This window comes from Archocentrus centrarchus, chromosome 5 (genome assembly GCF_007364275.1).
Source record: "Archocentrus centrarchus isolate MPI-CPG fArcCen1 chromosome 5, fArcCen1, whole genome shotgun sequence".
Classification (NCBI taxonomy): Eukaryota; Metazoa; Chordata; class Actinopteri; order Cichliformes; family Cichlidae; genus Archocentrus; species Archocentrus centrarchus.
In genome coordinates, this window is record NC_044350.1 from 24,742,987 (window position 1) to 24,763,196 (window position 20,210).

The 20,210-nt window shown below is 40.2% G+C and overlaps 1 protein-coding gene across 1 annotated transcript in view; it reads right to left on the reverse strand.

Moving 5' to 3' along the window:
- Nucleotides 1-19,712, reverse strand: part of LOC115780805 (zinc finger E-box-binding homeobox 2) — a 30,168-nt gene extending 10,456 nt beyond the window's left edge. Inside the window, exon 1 of the mRNA XM_030730218.1 lies at nt 19,610-19,712. Coding sequence (XP_030586078.1) covers nt 19,610-19,667 — 58 coding nt within the window. The 5' untranslated portion in view covers nt 19,668-19,712. The remainder of the gene's footprint in view (nt 1-19,609) is intronic.
- Nucleotides 19,713-20,210: the final 498 nt, after the last annotated feature.

The window sequence follows — 20,210 nt, forward strand, 5'->3', positions numbered from 1 at the left end:
TTCAGCTGTAGGCTCTTATTTCCAAGGCTTTTTTTTTTTTGAGGACGCTCTGTTCCCCCCCCCCGATTAGCAATATCTAATCACAATCAAGTAACAACCATATGACAAAGCCAAACCATTGTTGAAGGGTGCGCAAAGGCTGTACCGACACACAAAGAGCTATATCTTCTTTTTGTTCTTTTGTTGCGAAAATAAGGTCTCCAGTTAGCGCAGCATTTCAACCGTCCCGTGACTTTACTCTTTAGCATTGTGTGAGTGCCTCTTTTAATCAGATCAGAGAGAAAATAAGATTTCACAGCTCATTAAATTTCATGAAATACCAACAAAGTTTATTCATTAAACTGTCAAAACAACACTCAGTCACTCTTGAAAGATTTTCATTTTTTTTGTTTGAGCTGCTCCAACGACACTCTTACTGGCTAGTAGATATAATTTATGAGCGCTTTCAACTCATCTGCACATCAAGTTACAGCCCACAGCTCATAGTGACAAAAGCCAGTGACTGCACAATGACTGCAGAAGACATTTTAGAAAACTCATCAGCTTTACAGCTCGAAGAAACACACACTGAAAACACACACACACACACTCTCACTGTAATACTGAAAGCGCATGAGGGGGTTCAGAGCTACGGAAGGGGGCAGCCCACAGTCACAAACACCCAACGCACAGTTTACACATATTCCTTTGATTAATGCTAGCTAATCTAAAAGTGGAACACCCACGTGTGTATCTGTTTGTATCAGCAAGTTGTATGACCTGCCCCAGCTCCATTACACCAGGGCATTAAGTGCACTCAAGCAAAATGCTGGGTCATCCAAGGCAAGTCAAGCAATGCGGGCTTCAAGCTTTGCTGCTCCACAAAGGTGGAAAGGAATGACTTTCTTTTATGGGGGGGAACAAAACTGGTCATTAAATGTGCTTTACTGTAGCAGGCACCTATGAAGATATGCGATGTGGTTAGAATTGGCCCATCGGGCCTGCGGGAGACGCTAGGATGATAGGACAGACTGCTGGGACAAAAATGAGGAAAATCTGGTCCAGATTAACATCAAATTGGCCCTAATTTTCTCTCTCATAACACTGAGTGACACTCAGTCTACATGCGCTGTCATTAAAGCACACCGAGCTGGATGGTTTTCATTATCTGGCCTGTTGATTTATTTATTTGGATGGCGACTGCATCCTTCAAATATTTTTTTGTTGGAGTAGGACAGCTAGTTATTAGAACAGCGTGAGAATCTTAGCATTGCCTGCTAAGTAGAGACCGTCTGCGTAAAGGTACAAAGGAGTGTAAAAGCGAGGAATGCAGGCAATCTGTGAGCATCTTAAGATGCTGTTGAAAGAGAAAACACACAGCACAGCACAGCACAACAGAAAACAGTACACAACCATGGTGCATGCACTATAGTGTGCGTGGGAAGAATGTGACTCATATCCAGACTTTGCTGCATCATGCTTGACATTGTCGATCACTCCATCTTCAGGGGACTGTTTCTGATAGTTAGACAACAACAGTGTCTTCAGATCACACACTGGAGTGCTATTTTAATCTGTCTGCTGATTTCCCTGCATGTTAGTGACAGAACATCTGAAAGATTGGTGGTCTGACTGCCAGAAAGAAGTCTTTTTTTTTTTCTCCCTTTTTCTTTTTTATAAATCTTGACACGCCAGTCAGAATACACATTGCTGTTCTTGTTATCCCACGATGTTCAGTCCATCTTGAATTTCATCTGAAACCTAAAAACTGAAACTGATCATTTTAATTTTTCAAAGACAAAGGCAGATAATCCCTAAATCATTTAGGAAGCACAAAAGTAGATTTTACGCAGACACATTCAAGTACAAACGACAACAAAATCTGGCATAAAGAAAAAAAAAAATTGTGCCGTCTCTAAAAAGTGCAGAGACAGTTTGAGTGCTGGTCTAAATCGGCACTGTTTATATACCCAAGGGCATCTCCTGTACAGCACCACACTAAACTGCAGTTTATTTTACGATGCACACATGTGATCTAGTATTGGCTTAGTAATTATGTGGCTAAATGGTAAGCACGCAATAATTACCTTGAAATTACCTTGTTTGTTTCTTCTGGTTTTAAATGGCAACAAACAAGGCCAAGCCCGATTTACTTCCCAATGCAACTGTTCCCGCTTTGCAGATTTGCAGACAATTCAAAATCACTGCATTAAAGCAAGAATAATGATGATTTAATAGTGTTAGTGATATTCAGTAGATTTCTATTGCTCAGTGGGATATGAACAACAATTAAACAAAAAGAAATAAAAACAAATTTTTTAAGGAAATATTTAACTTATGTCGGTTGCTGTCATCCAACTAAAAACAATTATTCCTTTCACTCTTGTAAAGTAAGTAAGAAATGCTTGTCTGAATTTTGTATTAATGTGTGAAGTATGTAAAAAGGTCATGTTGTCCCTTTTGTTATCTACAGAAATAAAATTCAACACAAATCTTATATTATATGCCTGGAATTAAAATGAGTTTTAAAAATATAAAATAAAAGCTAAATCAGAAAGATATTTTAAAGAGCTGACTTTAGATCTTTACCTTGAATATGTTCCATTTATTTAGCTGTTGGCTGCAAACTTTTATTTTATTTCATGACATGATCCCTTTTTGAAGATTTATACCAAATCACTTTTGAAACTTGAAATCAATGAGACATGATTCCAATAACTAGAAAAAAAAAATACATGTTGAACATGATTTGACATAACACATGTAAATGTGACATGAGTCATGGCACATGCTGCACATCCCACATTAAAATCATGTCTGATGAATCTCACACAGTACAAGATGTTGGTGGTAAAACTTTCAAAATCAAGCAAATATTCCGTCAACTGAACATACAACAAATGAAAATGCACTGCTCCATCATATACAGAAATATACACAGGAATATATATGTATGTACACACACACACACACACTAGATATAAGACTACATAATTTCTTTAAATGATTTGGTCAGTATTTCAAATAATGCTTCTCCCATGCTAGTAAAGCTGCGATGAGTTCACAGGTGTCAAGAGAAAATGCAACACTTGCTATTTTGAACTCAATAAATTACCACATGAGGGTCACGGACGCCCACATGCTAAGCACGAAGCAAGAGCAGGAAGATGTCTATATTGCCATTTTACAGTACCTATGAGAGTAGTTCAGAGATGAGGTAGATCCATGGTCATCTGCAAAGCGCACTGGTGTTGATAATGATTACCGCTCTTTAAGAATACATCACAGAAATCAAATATGCACTTAAAAAAAATATCACTGTGGCGGCTCTCCTATTCATACCTGCTGCTTAACATTCGCACAATGAGTCAGGGGAGGACCACAACCAAGAACAAACACCTCCCACCTGATCTTCATCTTCGCACCAGTTCACATTGTCTCTGACTCCTGGGGTGAGGGCTCCTACTGTTTGTGGCACCTTGGCCTGCTCTAGTTACTTGCCTTAACAACACAGGGTGAAAAAAAAAAAACACATTGATCCCAATGTGCCAGACTTGGTTCACCTACCTCTGTTGTGGTACTAAATTTCATGCCCGGCAATAAAGAAAATGATAGCTCCTCACTGCATGTTATTAAGATGCTTGATAGCAATAAAATATAAGTTTAAAGGCGAACTTAACTGTATTTTCATCTTAGAAGTCTCCTCGATTTAGAATGCAACTCTTAATTTCAAATATTCCACGTTTTACAGATAATATAATGAAGGCTGACAGCAAATTGAAGATTAAATGCTCCAAATTGCATGTTAACCAGTAGGAATGGTGGTAATGTAATGTTTTGCTGCACTTTTACTGCATTTCTGTGGCCAGTGAAAAGGAAGTGCAAACATTCTTGTCTAATGATGGTGAAAATAACCACAAACACATCGATATGAAAGTCTGTGTTTAACAGTTAACTTTTAATTTAACTTGATTGCAGTTGCATTTTGGCTGGTTGGCAGTGAGCCACACACACACACACACACACACACACACACACACACACACACACACACACACACACACACACACACACACACACACACACACACAGACGTCTGCAAATGGCTTCTGGCGAGAACAAGACTGAAAGTGTGACACGCTGATAGGGATTGTAAAGGTCATATTAGTGTGGAGGAAGAGATGCTTAAATGTGATGTGTGGTGCAGTAAGTGATTTTGCATTCTTGCACTGTGTTTGGTACACAGCATTGTGGTGTGTGTTAGAGAAATGGGGTGACAATTTACAGAGCCTTGCACATACGCCAGTGCAGGATAAAGATTACTGTGCAGAGCACAAAGTATACTAACAGCAAGACAGCGAGAAAGAAAAGTTTGATGTGGAAGGAAGAGATAAGAGAATTTTAAAAAAGAGTGAGGAATTTGATAAAAATAAATACATAAATGAGAGAAAGAGACAGAAAGCGACAGTGTCAAACTGTCCCTGACACAGATCCTCCAACTGATGCTGAACTGTGAAAACACGTTACAGAGGGAAATTCCCTCTGCAGACACACATAAACTAAGTTACAAACATAAGTTGCGGGCAAAAACGAGGAACAAGACCAGCTCACTGTGGCAGAAGACTGCAATATGATCAAACACAGCAAAAAACATTTGTGTGTGTGTGTGTGTGTGTGTGCGTGTGCATAAACCTTAAAGAATATCTGAACTGCAGCCTGACACAGAAAAGTGGAAGTCCATGCAGCGCCACAGCAGCACAGTCACAGCTCTGTGCCTTTACATGTCCCGCTCATTAAAAGACACCACCCTGTCAGAATATTAAATAAATAAAAAAGAAATTGCCACAGAGTGTGCAGCTGAGGGTCAACATCTGCATTTGAAAGACACAATAATCAGCTTGAGATGCAAACACCAAGCTCGTTTCCTTAAAACTGATTAAAGCGACTCAAAAACAGAAGAGCGCACAACAGCAATGCAATTCTGCACACCAAGCATCGACCTTTAAATTGACAACAAAGATGCCGTACTGAAACTATTTCGCCTTTTGTTCCGTGTGGTTTTTTTAATGATTTGGTTCAATTAGGGCCCTTGTGACACAAAAATAGAATCCCTTTAGGCATTTTATTAGCTTCAAAAACACTGAGCCACTGATACTAACAAAGTTGATTTGTCAACAAGTCATGCTTTTAGTGTGACTGCGCTGGTGTTAGTTTCATTATTCACATATGAGCTCTCGGTTCAATTTCAGAGGATGCTTGGCAAATCAAAGTACAGCCCCCAAAAAATGTCTACTGAAACGCAATGCGGTGCTGAGTACAGCTCTCATGGCTGCTCTAAGAAGGCCGAGGCATTTGAAAATCAATTATTATCAGTATTACTGATCTGTTATACTTTATCAACATAACACATCACTGCGCCAAACAGACCACATGTGCTTAATGGAAACCTGCTCTGATGTGAGTTCAAACAGCTTAGAGATGAAACCAGCAGCAAAGAGTCTAAAATAGAGTACAGCAAGGGAACCAAGCAAGATTTACTGTAACTTACTGTAGTTTGCAGGGAAGTTAATCAGCCTCGTGGTGTAACTGAGAGGTTTACTTGCCTCCCATTGTCTTGATTTTACGCCTTCAATCCAAAACAGTTCTTTTTTACGTCTTTTCTACATCTGATAGGTCTAATCTCCTCCTTCACACTTAGTCATGCATGCTGCATATCTTTGCTTAGTTTCAGCACGCTCTAAATAATGAGTAGAATGTGTGAATTAATCCTGGTGACTATTACAGTCTAACAGTGAGTATGAAGTTCAAAACATTTCTGATTGGTACATTTTGCTGTTGCAGCACAATGACGCCATGATAGAGAGTTAGACATCGTAAGCACGCGTGTTTTGAGGCAAAGACGGAAAAGAAAGAGGAGTAGTCAGAATGAGCGATGACAGGAAAGAGGTCCAAACAACTTCTAGTCTAATTACACCACAAAGGTGCTGTATGTGCCGGCAAGGCGGTGAGAAAAGTCTGACTCAATTTGGAGGTGCATTACAAGAGACAGTGTGAAGAGGGAGAATACTCTCATCCCCTCTTGCACAGTCCCACCCAGCTAAGTATTCTTAGATTGTGGTGAGTCAACTGTTGACTTCCATGATATATTTTTGTAGCCTATAATGATCTTATATGATGTTAAGCACAGAGCTGACAACTGCCTTATCAAGAACTTTCACAGCTTTGTGCTTCTCACAAGTAGAGTTTCAAGAGGACCGAATATATCATTCAGTGTGTCAATACAACAGCTTCTATCCTTTCACTCTTTAATATATTTATGAAGTATGCTGTTTTAACTTAGTTACAGACGATGCACATATAACCCAAAACAAACCACAGAGGCCACCTCTCTATTCTGGGTTTGTCTCTCCGGTTGTTTTCTATGAATGCTGATGGCACAACAGAGCAGGAGGAAAAGAAAAGAAAAAGAAAAAGAAAAAGAAAAAAAAAGGAAGTGCAGCATTCTGCCTCACATTTTAGCTCCTGTGTGCAATTAAAATTTTTTAACAAAAAGCCAAAAATGAGCACTGAAAACTATTAAAACACCAAAAAGGCCTCCTTGACCGACTCCAACAAATTTTGCTGTTTACTAAACAGAATCACTTTTTTCTTTTTTTTAACGTTATGTATGCAAAAATGTAGCAATCAGTTTTTGTCTTTGCAAAAATGAGGCAAGGTGTGGTGTGAAGAGGTGTGCAGCAAGGCTTTGTGGTTGTCTGTCGTCTTCCTTTGGAGGTTTCCTGTATGCTGCTGCCTGCATGTTTGCCACCGTGTTTACCTGTCCTCCCGACCACCACAGTGACATTTATCAAAGAAAACAATGTTACCTTGACTGACACAGGCCTTTACCTTCAAAGCAAATGGGTTTTTGCAGTAGTGACCCTCTTTAGTGTGTGCAGTGCAACAATGCATTGCACACAGTAAAAAAAAGATAAGGATCAAGAGGATATAGAAAGGTGTTTCATATATGTAATTGTAGTAGTAGTTTTTTTTTAATATTAGGAATTAGAGACAAATACAAAACTGCATATTTGCACAATTTATAAATCCAAAATTGTTTCAACAGCAAGTCCACAATATTCACTGCTCACAACAATAATAATGACCTGCTGTGTGTGTTGTCATTGTTCTCTTTACAAACCCATACAATGCAATTTCCACTGACCTACTAAAGTTAGAATGTGTCACACTGCCACCATCATTCTGGACTTCCCAACTTTGTCAGGCTAAATTGCCCTTTTTGACTCACTTAGCGTGTCAGTGACTCACCAGCAGTGACAAGTTGACTTCACGACTGCATACACGCAGTGTGTGAGAGTGTGTTTGTGTATGCATGAATTAAGTTTTGCTGCCATCGCACTCTCTGTGCATCTGCTGCAACCCAGAACAGAATTGGTGAGAAAGGTTAGCTTGGTTAGAGGAACACGTTATTTCGAGTTGGCCCTTCGCCTCCTCCTGTGGCGCGGTTTCCGTGTACCGAGGGATCGGTGCTGGAATGCAGAAACGGTCACAGGGGGGGACCCACGCGCTCACCACATTGTGAATCAAAACCCAAACTCTGCTTCATTAGACTCCTGTCATTGCAAAGACTCTCACAGCACTCTATAAATATCCCTGTCTGCCCCCTCCAAATTTGTTTTCCCTCTTTTTTCTGACACATGAAAATGCTTGGGGACTATTCCAACCTTCAGATGTGGCTCTTTATTTTGTACGTTGGCGCAAGAAACCACACAATAGTGGCTCCTTTTGAATATTAAAACATTCCCTGACGGGGATACAAAGGTTCTGAAGTTTTTTAATAGGGATAAACACTAAATAAAACTTCTCTTTGAGCTTAACAGTTATGCAATGTGGGATTTGGTTAGTTCAGCTCGAGCGGCAACTTTCAGTTACTCACTCTATGAGATTTGTTTTGAGGGGGAAACAAATATGTCTGGTATCCCACTGACTTAAAACATCTGCATATAAGATGTGTTAGAGGTGTTTTGTGTGATTCAGTTTTTTAAAAAGATAGAATGCCTTAATCTAACCACTCAAAGCAGATTTAAAACACAAGATACAAGAACTCTAAGAAAACCCACCACATTAAGTTATAAAAGATCAGAGCACACCCCACAGAGGTATTCAACATTACAGAAACACAGTAAACTGTTTCTACAGCTGACAAAAGTAAGGATCAGCTTCATGTTCAAAGACCAAAAGTGAAACATAAAGACAGGGTAGAACATACAACATGCAATGTAATGATATGATCAAATACTTTTCTTTTTAATATCACATTTTCTTCTTTTAAGACAGCCTATAGAAAAGACATGGCATTCAGTTACCTCACCTAACATACAAATGTGGCGCCATCCTCTGGCCCATGATGACATTACATCCCCCAAATGAGAACTTAGGGCAAACCAACCCAGCTCAGGTGACCATGTGACCTCAAAAGCTTTGAAACATTTAAAAAAAACAAACAAGCAAAATCTTCTCCCTCTCTGCCCCTGCGCGTCTGTCCCTCTGCTTTCTTTTGTCACTTGATGTGTCCTTCAAGCACGCACACATCAATAAACGCAGACAAAAAGAAAAACACACACTATTAAACTGGTCGTTCTGTGGTTACGCAGTTCTCATTAGTAAGATTTATGAATCATACTGCATATTAATTTACACACATGCGTATATTGGTTGGTTCCCACTTGATATGCATGTATGTGTGAGTGTGAGTGTGCTGTGCAGAAGAGGCCTAAAAACCAACTACTTAAAAAAGAAACTAATTAAAGTCACAGAGAAAAAAAAATGCAAAGGCAGCAGAACCACACAAGAAAGTGTGTGCATGTCATTACTGACCTGGCCCACGTTTCAGAAAAAAAAAAGAGGCAAGAAGAGAGAGAGAAAGAAAGAGAGTGTAAAACCTCAACGAGTGAAATAATGTGCATTAAAAAAGACTCAACAAGGAAAACGTTTAAAAAGCAAACTTGGGGAGTTTAAGAGGATCTTTGATGTGTATCAGAAGAGGAAAGCAGCCTTGCGACTGAGACGACAGTAATTTTAAGTCAAAGCAGAAGGCTAGCTGACTGGCTGCCTTACTGGCTGCCTGGCTGACTGCCTGGCTGACTGACTGTGGTCTTTGATGGCGCTGGCTGTTTGAAGTGGTTTTCGGGGGATGGGAGCAGCGTGTGGTGTCAGTGGGACAGGGGAGGTACTCGGGGAGGAGGGGGGGAGGACATGATGGCGACTGTACAGCACTGGGGGAGCCCGGGCTGGGTGGAGCAGAGGATGGAGAGATGGAAAGAGAGGAGGAACAAATGAAGAGATGTAATGGATGAAAATTGGGGGGAAAAAATGGTGAAAGTGAGATACGTGGTAACAGAGATACAGAAGAAGATACAAAGGGATGATCGAGAGCAGGAAGAGAGAAACAAAGACAGAGGGGAATGAGGGGCAATAGATGAGACCCTTTAAAAGTTTAAAATCTGTTGAGATCGACAGTTAATGAAGTCACGAAAATAAAGCTTTCAAATCTCTGCCTGACATTCAGCCTCCTCCCAGCATGAGGCCTGGACACATTCGTACCTACCGAATACTTGTATCATTTAGATGACGTTACCTCCCTCTAACATGCTGCCAGGGTGCCGTATGACTTATTTCTCCTTCCATCCCTCCTGCAATGCTGGACACATGCATTGTATAATCATAACTACGCTGTTTTCCTGAGGAACCAAAGCTGACTGTGGAACTGAAAAGGAAAAAGAAATTGATTCTGGACAACTTCAAAATGTTTCTTCCTCTTTGCCTTTTCATTTTTCTTTCATGAGTGACTGGCCTTTGTGATTAAAAACCTTCCCCACTTTAGCAATTTTGCAACCTGTCACATACCATGAGAAATTTAGTAAAAAAAGATGAGATAAGACTATCTAGTAGACTGTTAGATGTTGATAAATGACCAGTATAGCCTGCGCTGCTTCCTTTCTAGCACAAAATACTTCCGGTGTGTGGATCATGTTGTTTATCATACCTGAACTAAAGCCTAATTTGCACGATCTCATACTGTATAATTCTCACATGCATCTTTGCTCCATATGAAGTTTGAAAGTTTGATCAGTGTGTTTTGCATTGATCAAGCCTGAAAATACAATATTTAAACCATCATACAGCTTTACAAAAATGGGTTTCTCATTACTTTTCAAAGACTCAGTTCCACTCTCATTGTGATTGCGTTCATTGCTATGTGTGCAAAATTACTTGACTGATGAAATGAATTTTTGTGGTGATTTATTGCCCATGAAATTCATCTGTAGAAGCAATGCATTCACCATCTCTAAAGTGTCTGATGGAGAGATTCTGCATTTCTTCTACCAGCAAAACAAACCTACAGAGCGAGATAACTGGAGTTAGATTGATATCAATGTTTCTAACACCTAAAGCCTTGACTGTTACAGGTGGGCCTAAATGTGGAATGTGTTTACTCCCTACCAAGCAACTATGTGTACATCTGTGCGTGTATGTGTGTGGACCAGAGAGATTGATGTGCAGGGCAGATGAAGGTACCAGGTGATCACAGGTACAGGGAGTGAGAGGGGGGAGTTGACTGGTTGAGCTCTCCCATGCTTTTCTTGTTGTTGGTCCAAATTTGCCTTTTTTTCTCACCTGGGTTGATATACATACCAACTTTTGTTTGCAGGTGAAATTTATGGTGGTGAACTGAAAATGATAGATTGCCCTTTTAGTATACTGAGTACAGCCCTGCAGCATGATAACATATACTGTAACTTGAGATAATGTGGGTAGATCTGCTGAGTCAAATGTTTTGGTATACTATTTATATTGCAGTGCCTCTCACTTTCACTGTCTGGCTTAGATGATTGTGGACAAACGCTAATCAGAAATATTAAATATTTTGCTGGATTACTGTGAAAAGATACTGCTGTGTGGAACAATGACTTATAAAAGCTTTGAAGATGTCTCCATAAACAAAATAAGTTTTTAATTTGTTTTGCATTTTAAATGAAAGCTGCGTGGGTTCTGGGAGCTAAATAATTACTAAATAATTACTTGGTTAATTAAAAAATCTTCACAGATTAACTGATAATAAAAGGTTTAGTTACTGCAGTAGTCTGGGTATTTTATCTATAAATCTGATTTTCCAAAATGTGCAGTATTGTGCAAAACTCCTGAGCCTTTCCTCATTTCTTTAGATTTTGCTTCTAATGACCGAAGCGTTCCTATAATTTTTTTAAATGCTCTTGAGCAATAGTTCTCCCAGCTTTTTTGAACATTGGCTGCTTTTTCACTCATTTTCAGCCAAGTACCTGACCATTTTCAGAAGAAAACTTTCTTTTTTTCTGTTAGGCAGCTTAACACTGACCTATGAATCACTCAAGCATAAAAAAGGCTCCCAACTGAAGGTATGAACTAGTGTTGTGTCTACATATGTTAGAAAACTAATTTCTTTACTTTAATCTATGAAAATTGCCAAAGACAACACAGTTTTACAGATATAAAATAGTATTTTTTTTCCACCAACAAGGTAATTTCCTTGCTGAAAACTTGAAAGTGAAAAGTGGAGGACAAAAGAAGAAGTGACAGGCCTAATAAAAAACTAAAAACTACTATCTATAGCAAGTGAACAGTATCTGAAATTTATATCCTTAAAAAACTCGGCACATAACCAAAGAGATGTACCTGGCCTTTTCAGTGGAAGGACGAGCATGCTTAAGGAAGGGAAACAGGGAGAAAAGCTGAGGTATGCCACATTACACAAGAACTGGACTGAAAATCTGTGACAACAAGGAAGAGGTCAGGAGAGATGTACAACAGTGAGTGTCTACAGCCGTCTGTAAAACACGGTGGATGTTCTGTCACGGTTTGGGCTGCATTTCAACCAGTGGTGTTGGGAATCTTGTCAAATTTGATGGAATTATGAATGCAGAGAAGTACCATTTAATTTTGATCTATCATGCAATACCATCTGGAAAGCATCTGATTGGCAACAACATTTTTCAGCATGGCAATGATCCTAAACACACTGCCAATGCCGTGAATAGAAAAACATTCAGAACACTATCAGTCATAGATCGGTCTCCCCAGAGCCCGGACCTCAACATTTTTTAGCAGTGTGGGATCCTCTTGACAGAAAACAGAACAAAAGGCAGCCAACATCCAAAGAAGAGCTTTGAATGTCCTTCAAGAAGCCTGGAGAACTTTTCCTGAGGATCACTTAAAGAGAAAAAGAATTTAGACTGTGTTGAACAATAATGGTGATCATACCAACTATTGGCTTTCAAGTTCATTAGAATTGTACAAACTCTGTTTCTGAGCTATATATACAGGGGTTGGACAATGAAACTGAAACACCTGTCATTTTAGTGTTTCATGGCTAAATTGGACCAGCCTGGTGGCCAATCTTCATTAATTGCACATTGCGCCAGTAAGAGCAGAGTGTGAAGGTTCAATTAGCAGGGTAAGAGCACAGTTTTGCTCAAAATATTGCAGTGCACACAACATTATGGGTGACATACCAGAGTTCAAAAGAGGACAAATTGTTGGTGCACGTCTTGCTGGTGCATCTGGGACCAAGACAGCAAGTCTATGTGATGTATCAAGAGCCACGGTATCCAGGGTAATGTCAGCATACCACCAAGAAGGACGAACCACATCCAACAAGATTAACTGTGGACGCAAGAGGAAGCTGTCTGAAAGGGATGTTCGGGTACTAACCCGGATTGTATCCAAAACACATAAAACCACGGCTGCCCAAATCACAGCAGAATTAAATTTGCACCTCAACTCTCCTGTTTCCACCAAAACTGTCCGTCGGGAGCTCCACAGGGTCAATATACACGGCCGGGCTGCTATAGCCAAACCTTTGGTCACTCGTGCCAATGCCAAACGTCAGTTTCAGTGGTGCAAGGAGCGCAAATCTTGGGCTGTGGACAATGTGAAACATGTATTGTTCTCTGATGAGTCCACCTTTACTGTTTTCCCCACATCCAGGAGAGTTATGGTGTGGAGAAGCCCCAAAGAAGCGCACCACCCAGACTGTTGCATGCCCACAGTGAAGCATGGGGGTGGATCAGTGATGGTTTGGGCTGCCATATCATGGCATTCCCTTGGCCCAATACTTGTGCTAGATGGGCGCGTCACTACCAAGGACTACCGAACCATTTTGGAGGACCATGTGCATCCAATGGTTCAAACATTGTCTCCTGAAGGTGGTGCCGTGTATCAGGATGACACTGCACCAATACACACAGCAAGACTGGTGAAAGATTGGTTTGATGAACATGAAAGTGAAGTTGAACATCTCCCATGGCCTGCACAGTCACCGGATCTAAATATTATTAAGCCACTTTGGGGTGTTTTGGAGGAGCGAGTCAGGAAATGTTTTCCTCCACCAGCATCACATCGTGACCTGGCCACTATCCTGCAAGAAGAATGGCTTAAAATCCCTCTGACCACTGTGCAGGACTTGTATATGTCATTCCCAAGACGAATTGACGCTGTATTGGCCGCAAAAGGAGGCCCTACACCATACTAATAAATTATTGTGGTCTAAAACCAGGTGTTTCAGTTTCATTGTCCAACCCCTGTAGTATTTCCATGTATGTTTGCTCATGTTTCAATAAATCGCTACACCTATATCCCATTTTCCTGGCACACTATAAAGAATTAAGGGGTGGCTCAAGACTCAATACTGTACCATTTACAGTACCATATAATAATAATACTGCATTCTACATGTACCATAAAAAAAAAAAAAAAACTCATTAAGCTGGATGGTTTAGCACTAAAAGATCAACAACAGGACAAACATGAAAAAAGCCCAATTTACCAGTTGCTCATCATAGTTTTGACACCGCCCCCAGGTGATAGTAAACAGTACTACAAAGTTCTGGGTAATACATAGGCAATACCAATGCTGTACTATGCTAAAGCCCTTAATCCTCTTTTTTCCTACTAGTAGTTCATGTGGACCATGTGTTTAACCTATTTATTGCCATGCTGTGGTCCTGAAACAACATTTTCAGTCACCAGAAAGTTGAAGACAATGAAAAAAAATAAGAAAACAGATTCTGCCAAAAACAGATGAAAAGCAAGTAAGCAAAAAAAAAATGCAGAGTGTTAAACTGATGACTCCAGAGATGCTGCTTCTTGGCAGGTGTGATGTTGCCTTGCCTTAGTGGTGATCAAGGCAGAGCCTACAAATGCTGTCCATCTCTTGACAGTTGCGGAAGGGAACCACACGTCACATATCAAACTATTCCCTCTTCAATCTTCTGGTTCCTTTAAATACTGGCACACTCTCAGCCAACCGTGGGGGCCTTCCTGCCTGCCAGGCGGCTCTCATTTCTCTCTGCCTCTTTTTCTGCCTCTCTTCTCTCTTTCTCTGCCACCCATCTGGCCCTTGTAATACATGACAGCTGAAGCAGGGTTTCCAAATTTAATTTGAGGTGTGATAAAATAGCACATATCTATAAATTGTGTGCAGAGAGCCTGCCTATCTGGATAGTTTTAACCTCTTTCTTCTGTCAAACATGTGCAGCATATCAAACACACACAAACGCAGGCTGCCTGCAGTAAAGGAAGATCCACAAATAGACTTAATGGCGAGAACTGGTGCCAAAGTCAAAGGACGTAATATTAACACTGCAAATGGAATATACTGAGAATGGAGGGAATCGATTTGCAACATCAGGCTATACAGTGTGTTAACTTATTTTATCTGCTAAAATCCCTTTGATGTAAAAATAAAAAAATAAAAAAAAGCAAAAATAGAAATGTCTCGAGAAACTGCTAAACTACAGTTGGTGTTAAATGTGTGACAAGTGCATACCCAGTCACCTATATATACACATAGACACACACACACACATGCATACACACCTCATATGTTTTGTGGCTAATTGTGTTATCTTACAGTTGAAACGTGTGATCCACAGATATACACCAAGTTCTCAAGTTTCTTGTCTATTGAGGCTTCTTCATGACTATACTAGAATAATATTTTTTATACATTTGACTGTATGTGCAGAAACCTTAAGTGACTTAAAACTTTGAGTAAAAACAATCTACATTTCTGCAGTTTTTGTCATTTCTGCCACGGCTAAAACAGAAATGTAGCTTGTTTTCCAAATTTCAAGTGACTTCAACTTTCAGCACATACACTTTTTTACTGTGTAGGAATCAGAGCGTTATAGTTTGAATGAAACTCTCATTTCTGTAAGCAGCTCCCAGTGATTTGAAATTAATTACATGCTTTTTTGTTGCCGTATGCAGAACGAGACGGTTTTGTAACACACTGAACAAAGAAATATGGGAGAAACCGCTGCTGCGTTAATTAATCATTGCAGTGGGAGTATTTTCCAAGTAACCACTGTTGGAGAAGATGCATACTATGCCAGCCATGCGGCATGAATGTACAGTAAGACATGAGACTGCTTTGGCTTCATATAAAAAATCAGAATGAGCAGTAATTGAATAAACATGTTTAAGAATTCCAGAGGGACTCAATCAAGGGATTCCCCATTTCTGCTGTGTAGACTGTGTATCGAACACACAGAGCAAGGACGGGAGAAATCTGTGATGCTTGGAGCTGTGGGAACATTGAGAAACAAACAAGGAAACACTTAGATTGTCATTGATCTGTCGCCCATCGTGTCTCCTGTGTTTCTGCCCTTACACACCCCTCAAACCCTCCAGCTCATCTTTTCAAACCAAAGAGCTGTTTTCACTGTCTCCAGCCCTGTCAACCCCATCAGTTCCCCACCTCTGTCATCCTCCTCTCTTCTCGTCTTCTTCTGTCCCTCCCACCCGCTGGTTCTGACGCCTGAGCTGAGCCCCTTGAAGAGTCCTGGTAATAAACTGTGGTGCCTGGGCTCTTCATTGCTGTCTCGCTCTCCCCACCCCTCATCCCAAAGCGCCGATACATCTGCCGTTAAAGTAGGCTCGGTCCAAAAGGCCCAGCCCCTCCACTCTGTACAGTACAAGCACGTCAGCCTTTAACGTTCCAATGCTTTCCCCCTTTCTCTCTCTTTTCGCGTTTTCCCTCTTTTTTTTTTGTTGCTCAAGTCCTTTGTGTACAGTGTGCTATGCTCACTGTGGCAGCGCTGTGCCAGAAAAACCCACACAAATACACACACACGCACACACGTATGCACACACATACACAGTCATAGACACACAGCTGGGCCCCAGCTGCATACAAAGACTGGGGTTTGGAAATCAATGAAGGAGAAAGAAGAAAAGGGGAAAGGAGTTTAAATATATTGGCACTTGAAAAAAAAAAAAGGAGAAAATGAGAAAGGGAGAGAGGGAAACAGAGAGAGAGAGAAAGCTTTCTCTTAAACAAGCACATCCACTCAATGACAAAGTGAGGTTTTTAATGAACTAACAAAACATAAAGTGCAAGGCAACAGAACTAGATGTGTTTCTGAGGGTGTCCATGAAACACGGTCCTACATCTGCTTCCAAAGCATTGCTGTAATCAGTCTGATCAGTTATGGCAATGTCATTCTGGCGAGGAGACGAAGGGGAAAGCCCAGACACAGTTTGGATAAATGAACACAAACAAATGCAATAAGAGAAAATAAGATATGTTGCTTAATTAAAGCTGCATTGCAAAAAAGAAATAAATTCTCACAGATTGTCTTCTGTCTCTTTTACTGCCCTTATTTTACTACAAAAAAATACAATACACTTATTTTGGATTGTATGATTGTGAAAGAAACACTTTAAAACATTTAACTACTGAAGGAATCTCAGTAAGACAGCAACCATTGGCGTAGCTGACTGTGTAGAGAGGCATGAAGTAGGGATGTTGAACTGTTGGCTATCAGTGCTTGGCTAATTAATTCTCACACTCTCTTGCAGAGTCAGTAAATACAGGTTGACATTTTAAAAGTATAGGTTTCCTGTCTTGATCGCAGGACTGTTTCCAATCTGCCAGGAATGAAAAGTTGTAATTTCCTCACATTGCTCGATATTGCTGAACATTGACGGTTTTATTGGGGTAGACAGAGACATAATCAATAGGCGCCTTGGAGAGAGAAGAAAAGTCAGTGCTTTTTCTCTTTCTTCTGGTTTGGAACAGATCCCCAAATCTCTGTCTTATGAGTCGGGTCTGCCAAATTCATTTGGTTTTATCAAGGACCTTTAACTCCCTCCTCACACAGCCGCCTCCAGCCCAGCACATTCCAAATCCTGCTTTAATACACATGTCTGCACTCTAACATGAGGATGCACATGCAGCAAGCACGCTGTGCACAGTCACAGAAACCCTTCACATGCACTGATGCATTGGTGACATATACGAAATATAAGCACACACTAACGATTCACAAAGCAACGATAAAGGATTAGAAAAGAGAGCCTAAAAATAGATGTTTTCACAGAAAACATCCATCGACGTGACTTAACGTGACTAAGCTTAATATCAATTCATAATCAGTTTCCTTTTAGTTCCTGTTCACTTCTAACATGCCTTCACTTCTTCAGATCCTATTAATAAATTTTACTGGAAACTGACTGCAGGTGATTCTTATCTGTTCTCTGAGATCGCTGCAAGAATTAAAGAAGAAAAAAAAAAAACTGGACCATTTCTACTGGTGGCCTGATAAGTGACAGGTCCTTGTCAGTAAGTGTGCTTTTTAGCTGATAGCTTTCACGGCAGTGTGATGCTGTTGATCTGTGAAACAGAGTGAAGTCAGTCGACAAACTGCAACGTGACAGTCAAAGGTGAGAGTGTGCGTGTGTTTGCACATGCACATACGAGTACCCGTTAAAGCTAAGCAGCCAGAGAGGATCTCACCCTGGTGATGCTTTGCTGAACTTCACACCTTTCTGAATAAAATGAGGAAGCACTTTAAGCAAACTAATAAACAAGCAAACCAACTCCTTGCACCAGATAGCTTTGTTGCGCTTGCATGTCAGCTCAAAGGCAAACAACAGCAGTATATGGTTTGCGATGGCTTTCAAGAGAAATTCCATCCATGTGTTTGTGTGTGCTCTTGCCCTGGCCACTTTTTAATAACAAAATAGGCTCTAAGATAACAAAGAAAGGCCAAAGTGATTCTTTCTTCTCTGGGTTTAGGGCTTCATTTACATTTAGAGTAATGGCTTTCTCTGCAGTGAAGAGCCAACAGCATTGCCCATATACTCCATTATTATTAGCATAATTCAGAGGTTTTAGTCTTAGGTTTCCATTTGATATATTTAGAAATGGGGTTTCAAGTTAAATTTAGGGTTCGAGAAACATTCAGTGTTCAATGTTGTGGATAATTTTAGAGTCCGGGGTTAGGGAAGTAGGATTTGATTCCAACATATATTTTTGGTCCTTATTAGAAGGCTGGAAGAACAACTGTTATTTTAAATGTGTATCCATCGGAACTCACAAACAGAAGCAAGGATATACACACCTGCTGCGCGGCACACAAACATGCGCTGCCTGTTGCATGCAGAGCAGTGTCTTAACAAACGTTCTAAATTCAGCATGCAGTCTTGAAGTTCCTCTTAGTGCAGTATTCGGAAGTGCATTCGGAGAAACTCATGCACTAACTAACATGAGCTGAAGCCTTAAGGTCAACTGACACTTTACACTAATTCTTGATCGGGATTGATAACCATAAAAGAATTAGAACAAAAAGATTTTTTTTTTTAAAGTTAATTGTGCACCACAGCAGAGTTAAAGAGTTATGCACAAGGAAGGCTGCTTTAAATCCCATTTTGAAACCTGTGCATTGGAGAGAGAAAATTTTTTTTTTTAATGTACATATTTTTAATGTGTACTTTTATGTGAACTTTTCATTTTATTTTAAATGAAATATTTATAACATGAAAGACACTAATTTAATGCTACTCTTTTCCTTTTACTCCAGATGTGGCACATTCTATTTTTGACAACCAGCGAATAAAAGAATAACGAACTGCAGAAAACTTTCTGCAAAACTAAAAATCCAACACTGAAAATAAGGGAACTTAAACCTAGAAAGCTGCTGTGTCAGAGCAGGTTAACTTTTCGGGTGAAAGGCAACTACACTGCGTGTATGAGGCTGCATCTGAAACAAGCGCACTGGTGTACAGAACAGGAGACTGTAAGATGTTTGACAGCAATGATTTCTTAGGAAGGAAACTAAATAAAACAGCCTAACTAACTTTGGATTCTGACTTCGTTATAGAAAGTGTATTGGTGTGTAAAATCTTATAGTTCTTTGTGCTTCTCCCTTTATTTAGACTGTATTTTTTTTTAACCATGTAGGTGAAGAAAAGTCCATAAGATCTCCTTACATGCAAGCGGCCACAAGTTCTGGATTTCCAGGTAGAATAATAATCCCTGTGGTCCTGACCAAAACTGACGGTTCATCCCTGCAAATTATTCTGCAAGGCATTCCCAAACCATGTACTGGGGGGGGGGAAAGTGTCTTTAAGTATCAAAATATACTATGCAGAACACAGCTACGTGGTGCCAAAGGAAAGCTTAGTTTTCATCTACAAAGTGCACGAGAAATGAACGCAGTTCTCACTGAGGACTTCTGTCCGCTGCAGCAACACGCCAGCATCATTTACCAACTTTTTAAAAAAGTTTTCGGCGCTTCACGCTTCTTACCTCGGTTTCTCCTGGGGTTGGCTTGTTTCCTACGCTTTCCCCTACTTTCTTCTGTCATCTTTGGGCTTTGTTTATTTTCAGGAAGAAGAAAAAAAAAGTTGTCTGGGGAGCGGTGCGAGTGTGTGTCCTGAGTGCCTGCCTCGAGAATGAATGGTGTAGAAGCATCGCCTTCGGTCACAGCGGGAGCCTCAGACCTTGATGGGACTCCCACGCGAGCGAAAGCGACGAGCCGTGAGGAGTGATGTCAGCGGCAGAGGTTGGTCCTGAGGTCAGTCTTGGCATGGTAAACATACACCTTCCCCAGTGAGAGTGCTTATATAGTCTGATTGTTTTATTAAAAAAAAAAAAAAGATTCCGTTATACTTTGACAGCATTACTCGAATTTGCTATATTGCACCTCCTCTCTATCCCGAAAGGTTCTCGTTACCTCCATCTAATGGGAAAATATTAAAGCAATACTCGACTGAAACTTTTCTTCCATACGTTATCTAAAGACAGCCAATCAGATGAATGAATAGGCTATAAATTATTAATGCTGTGCAGTCTGCAGTTAAAACTGATTAGACTGGGCTGTTTATGAGTCTATGAGTTTATGAGATCA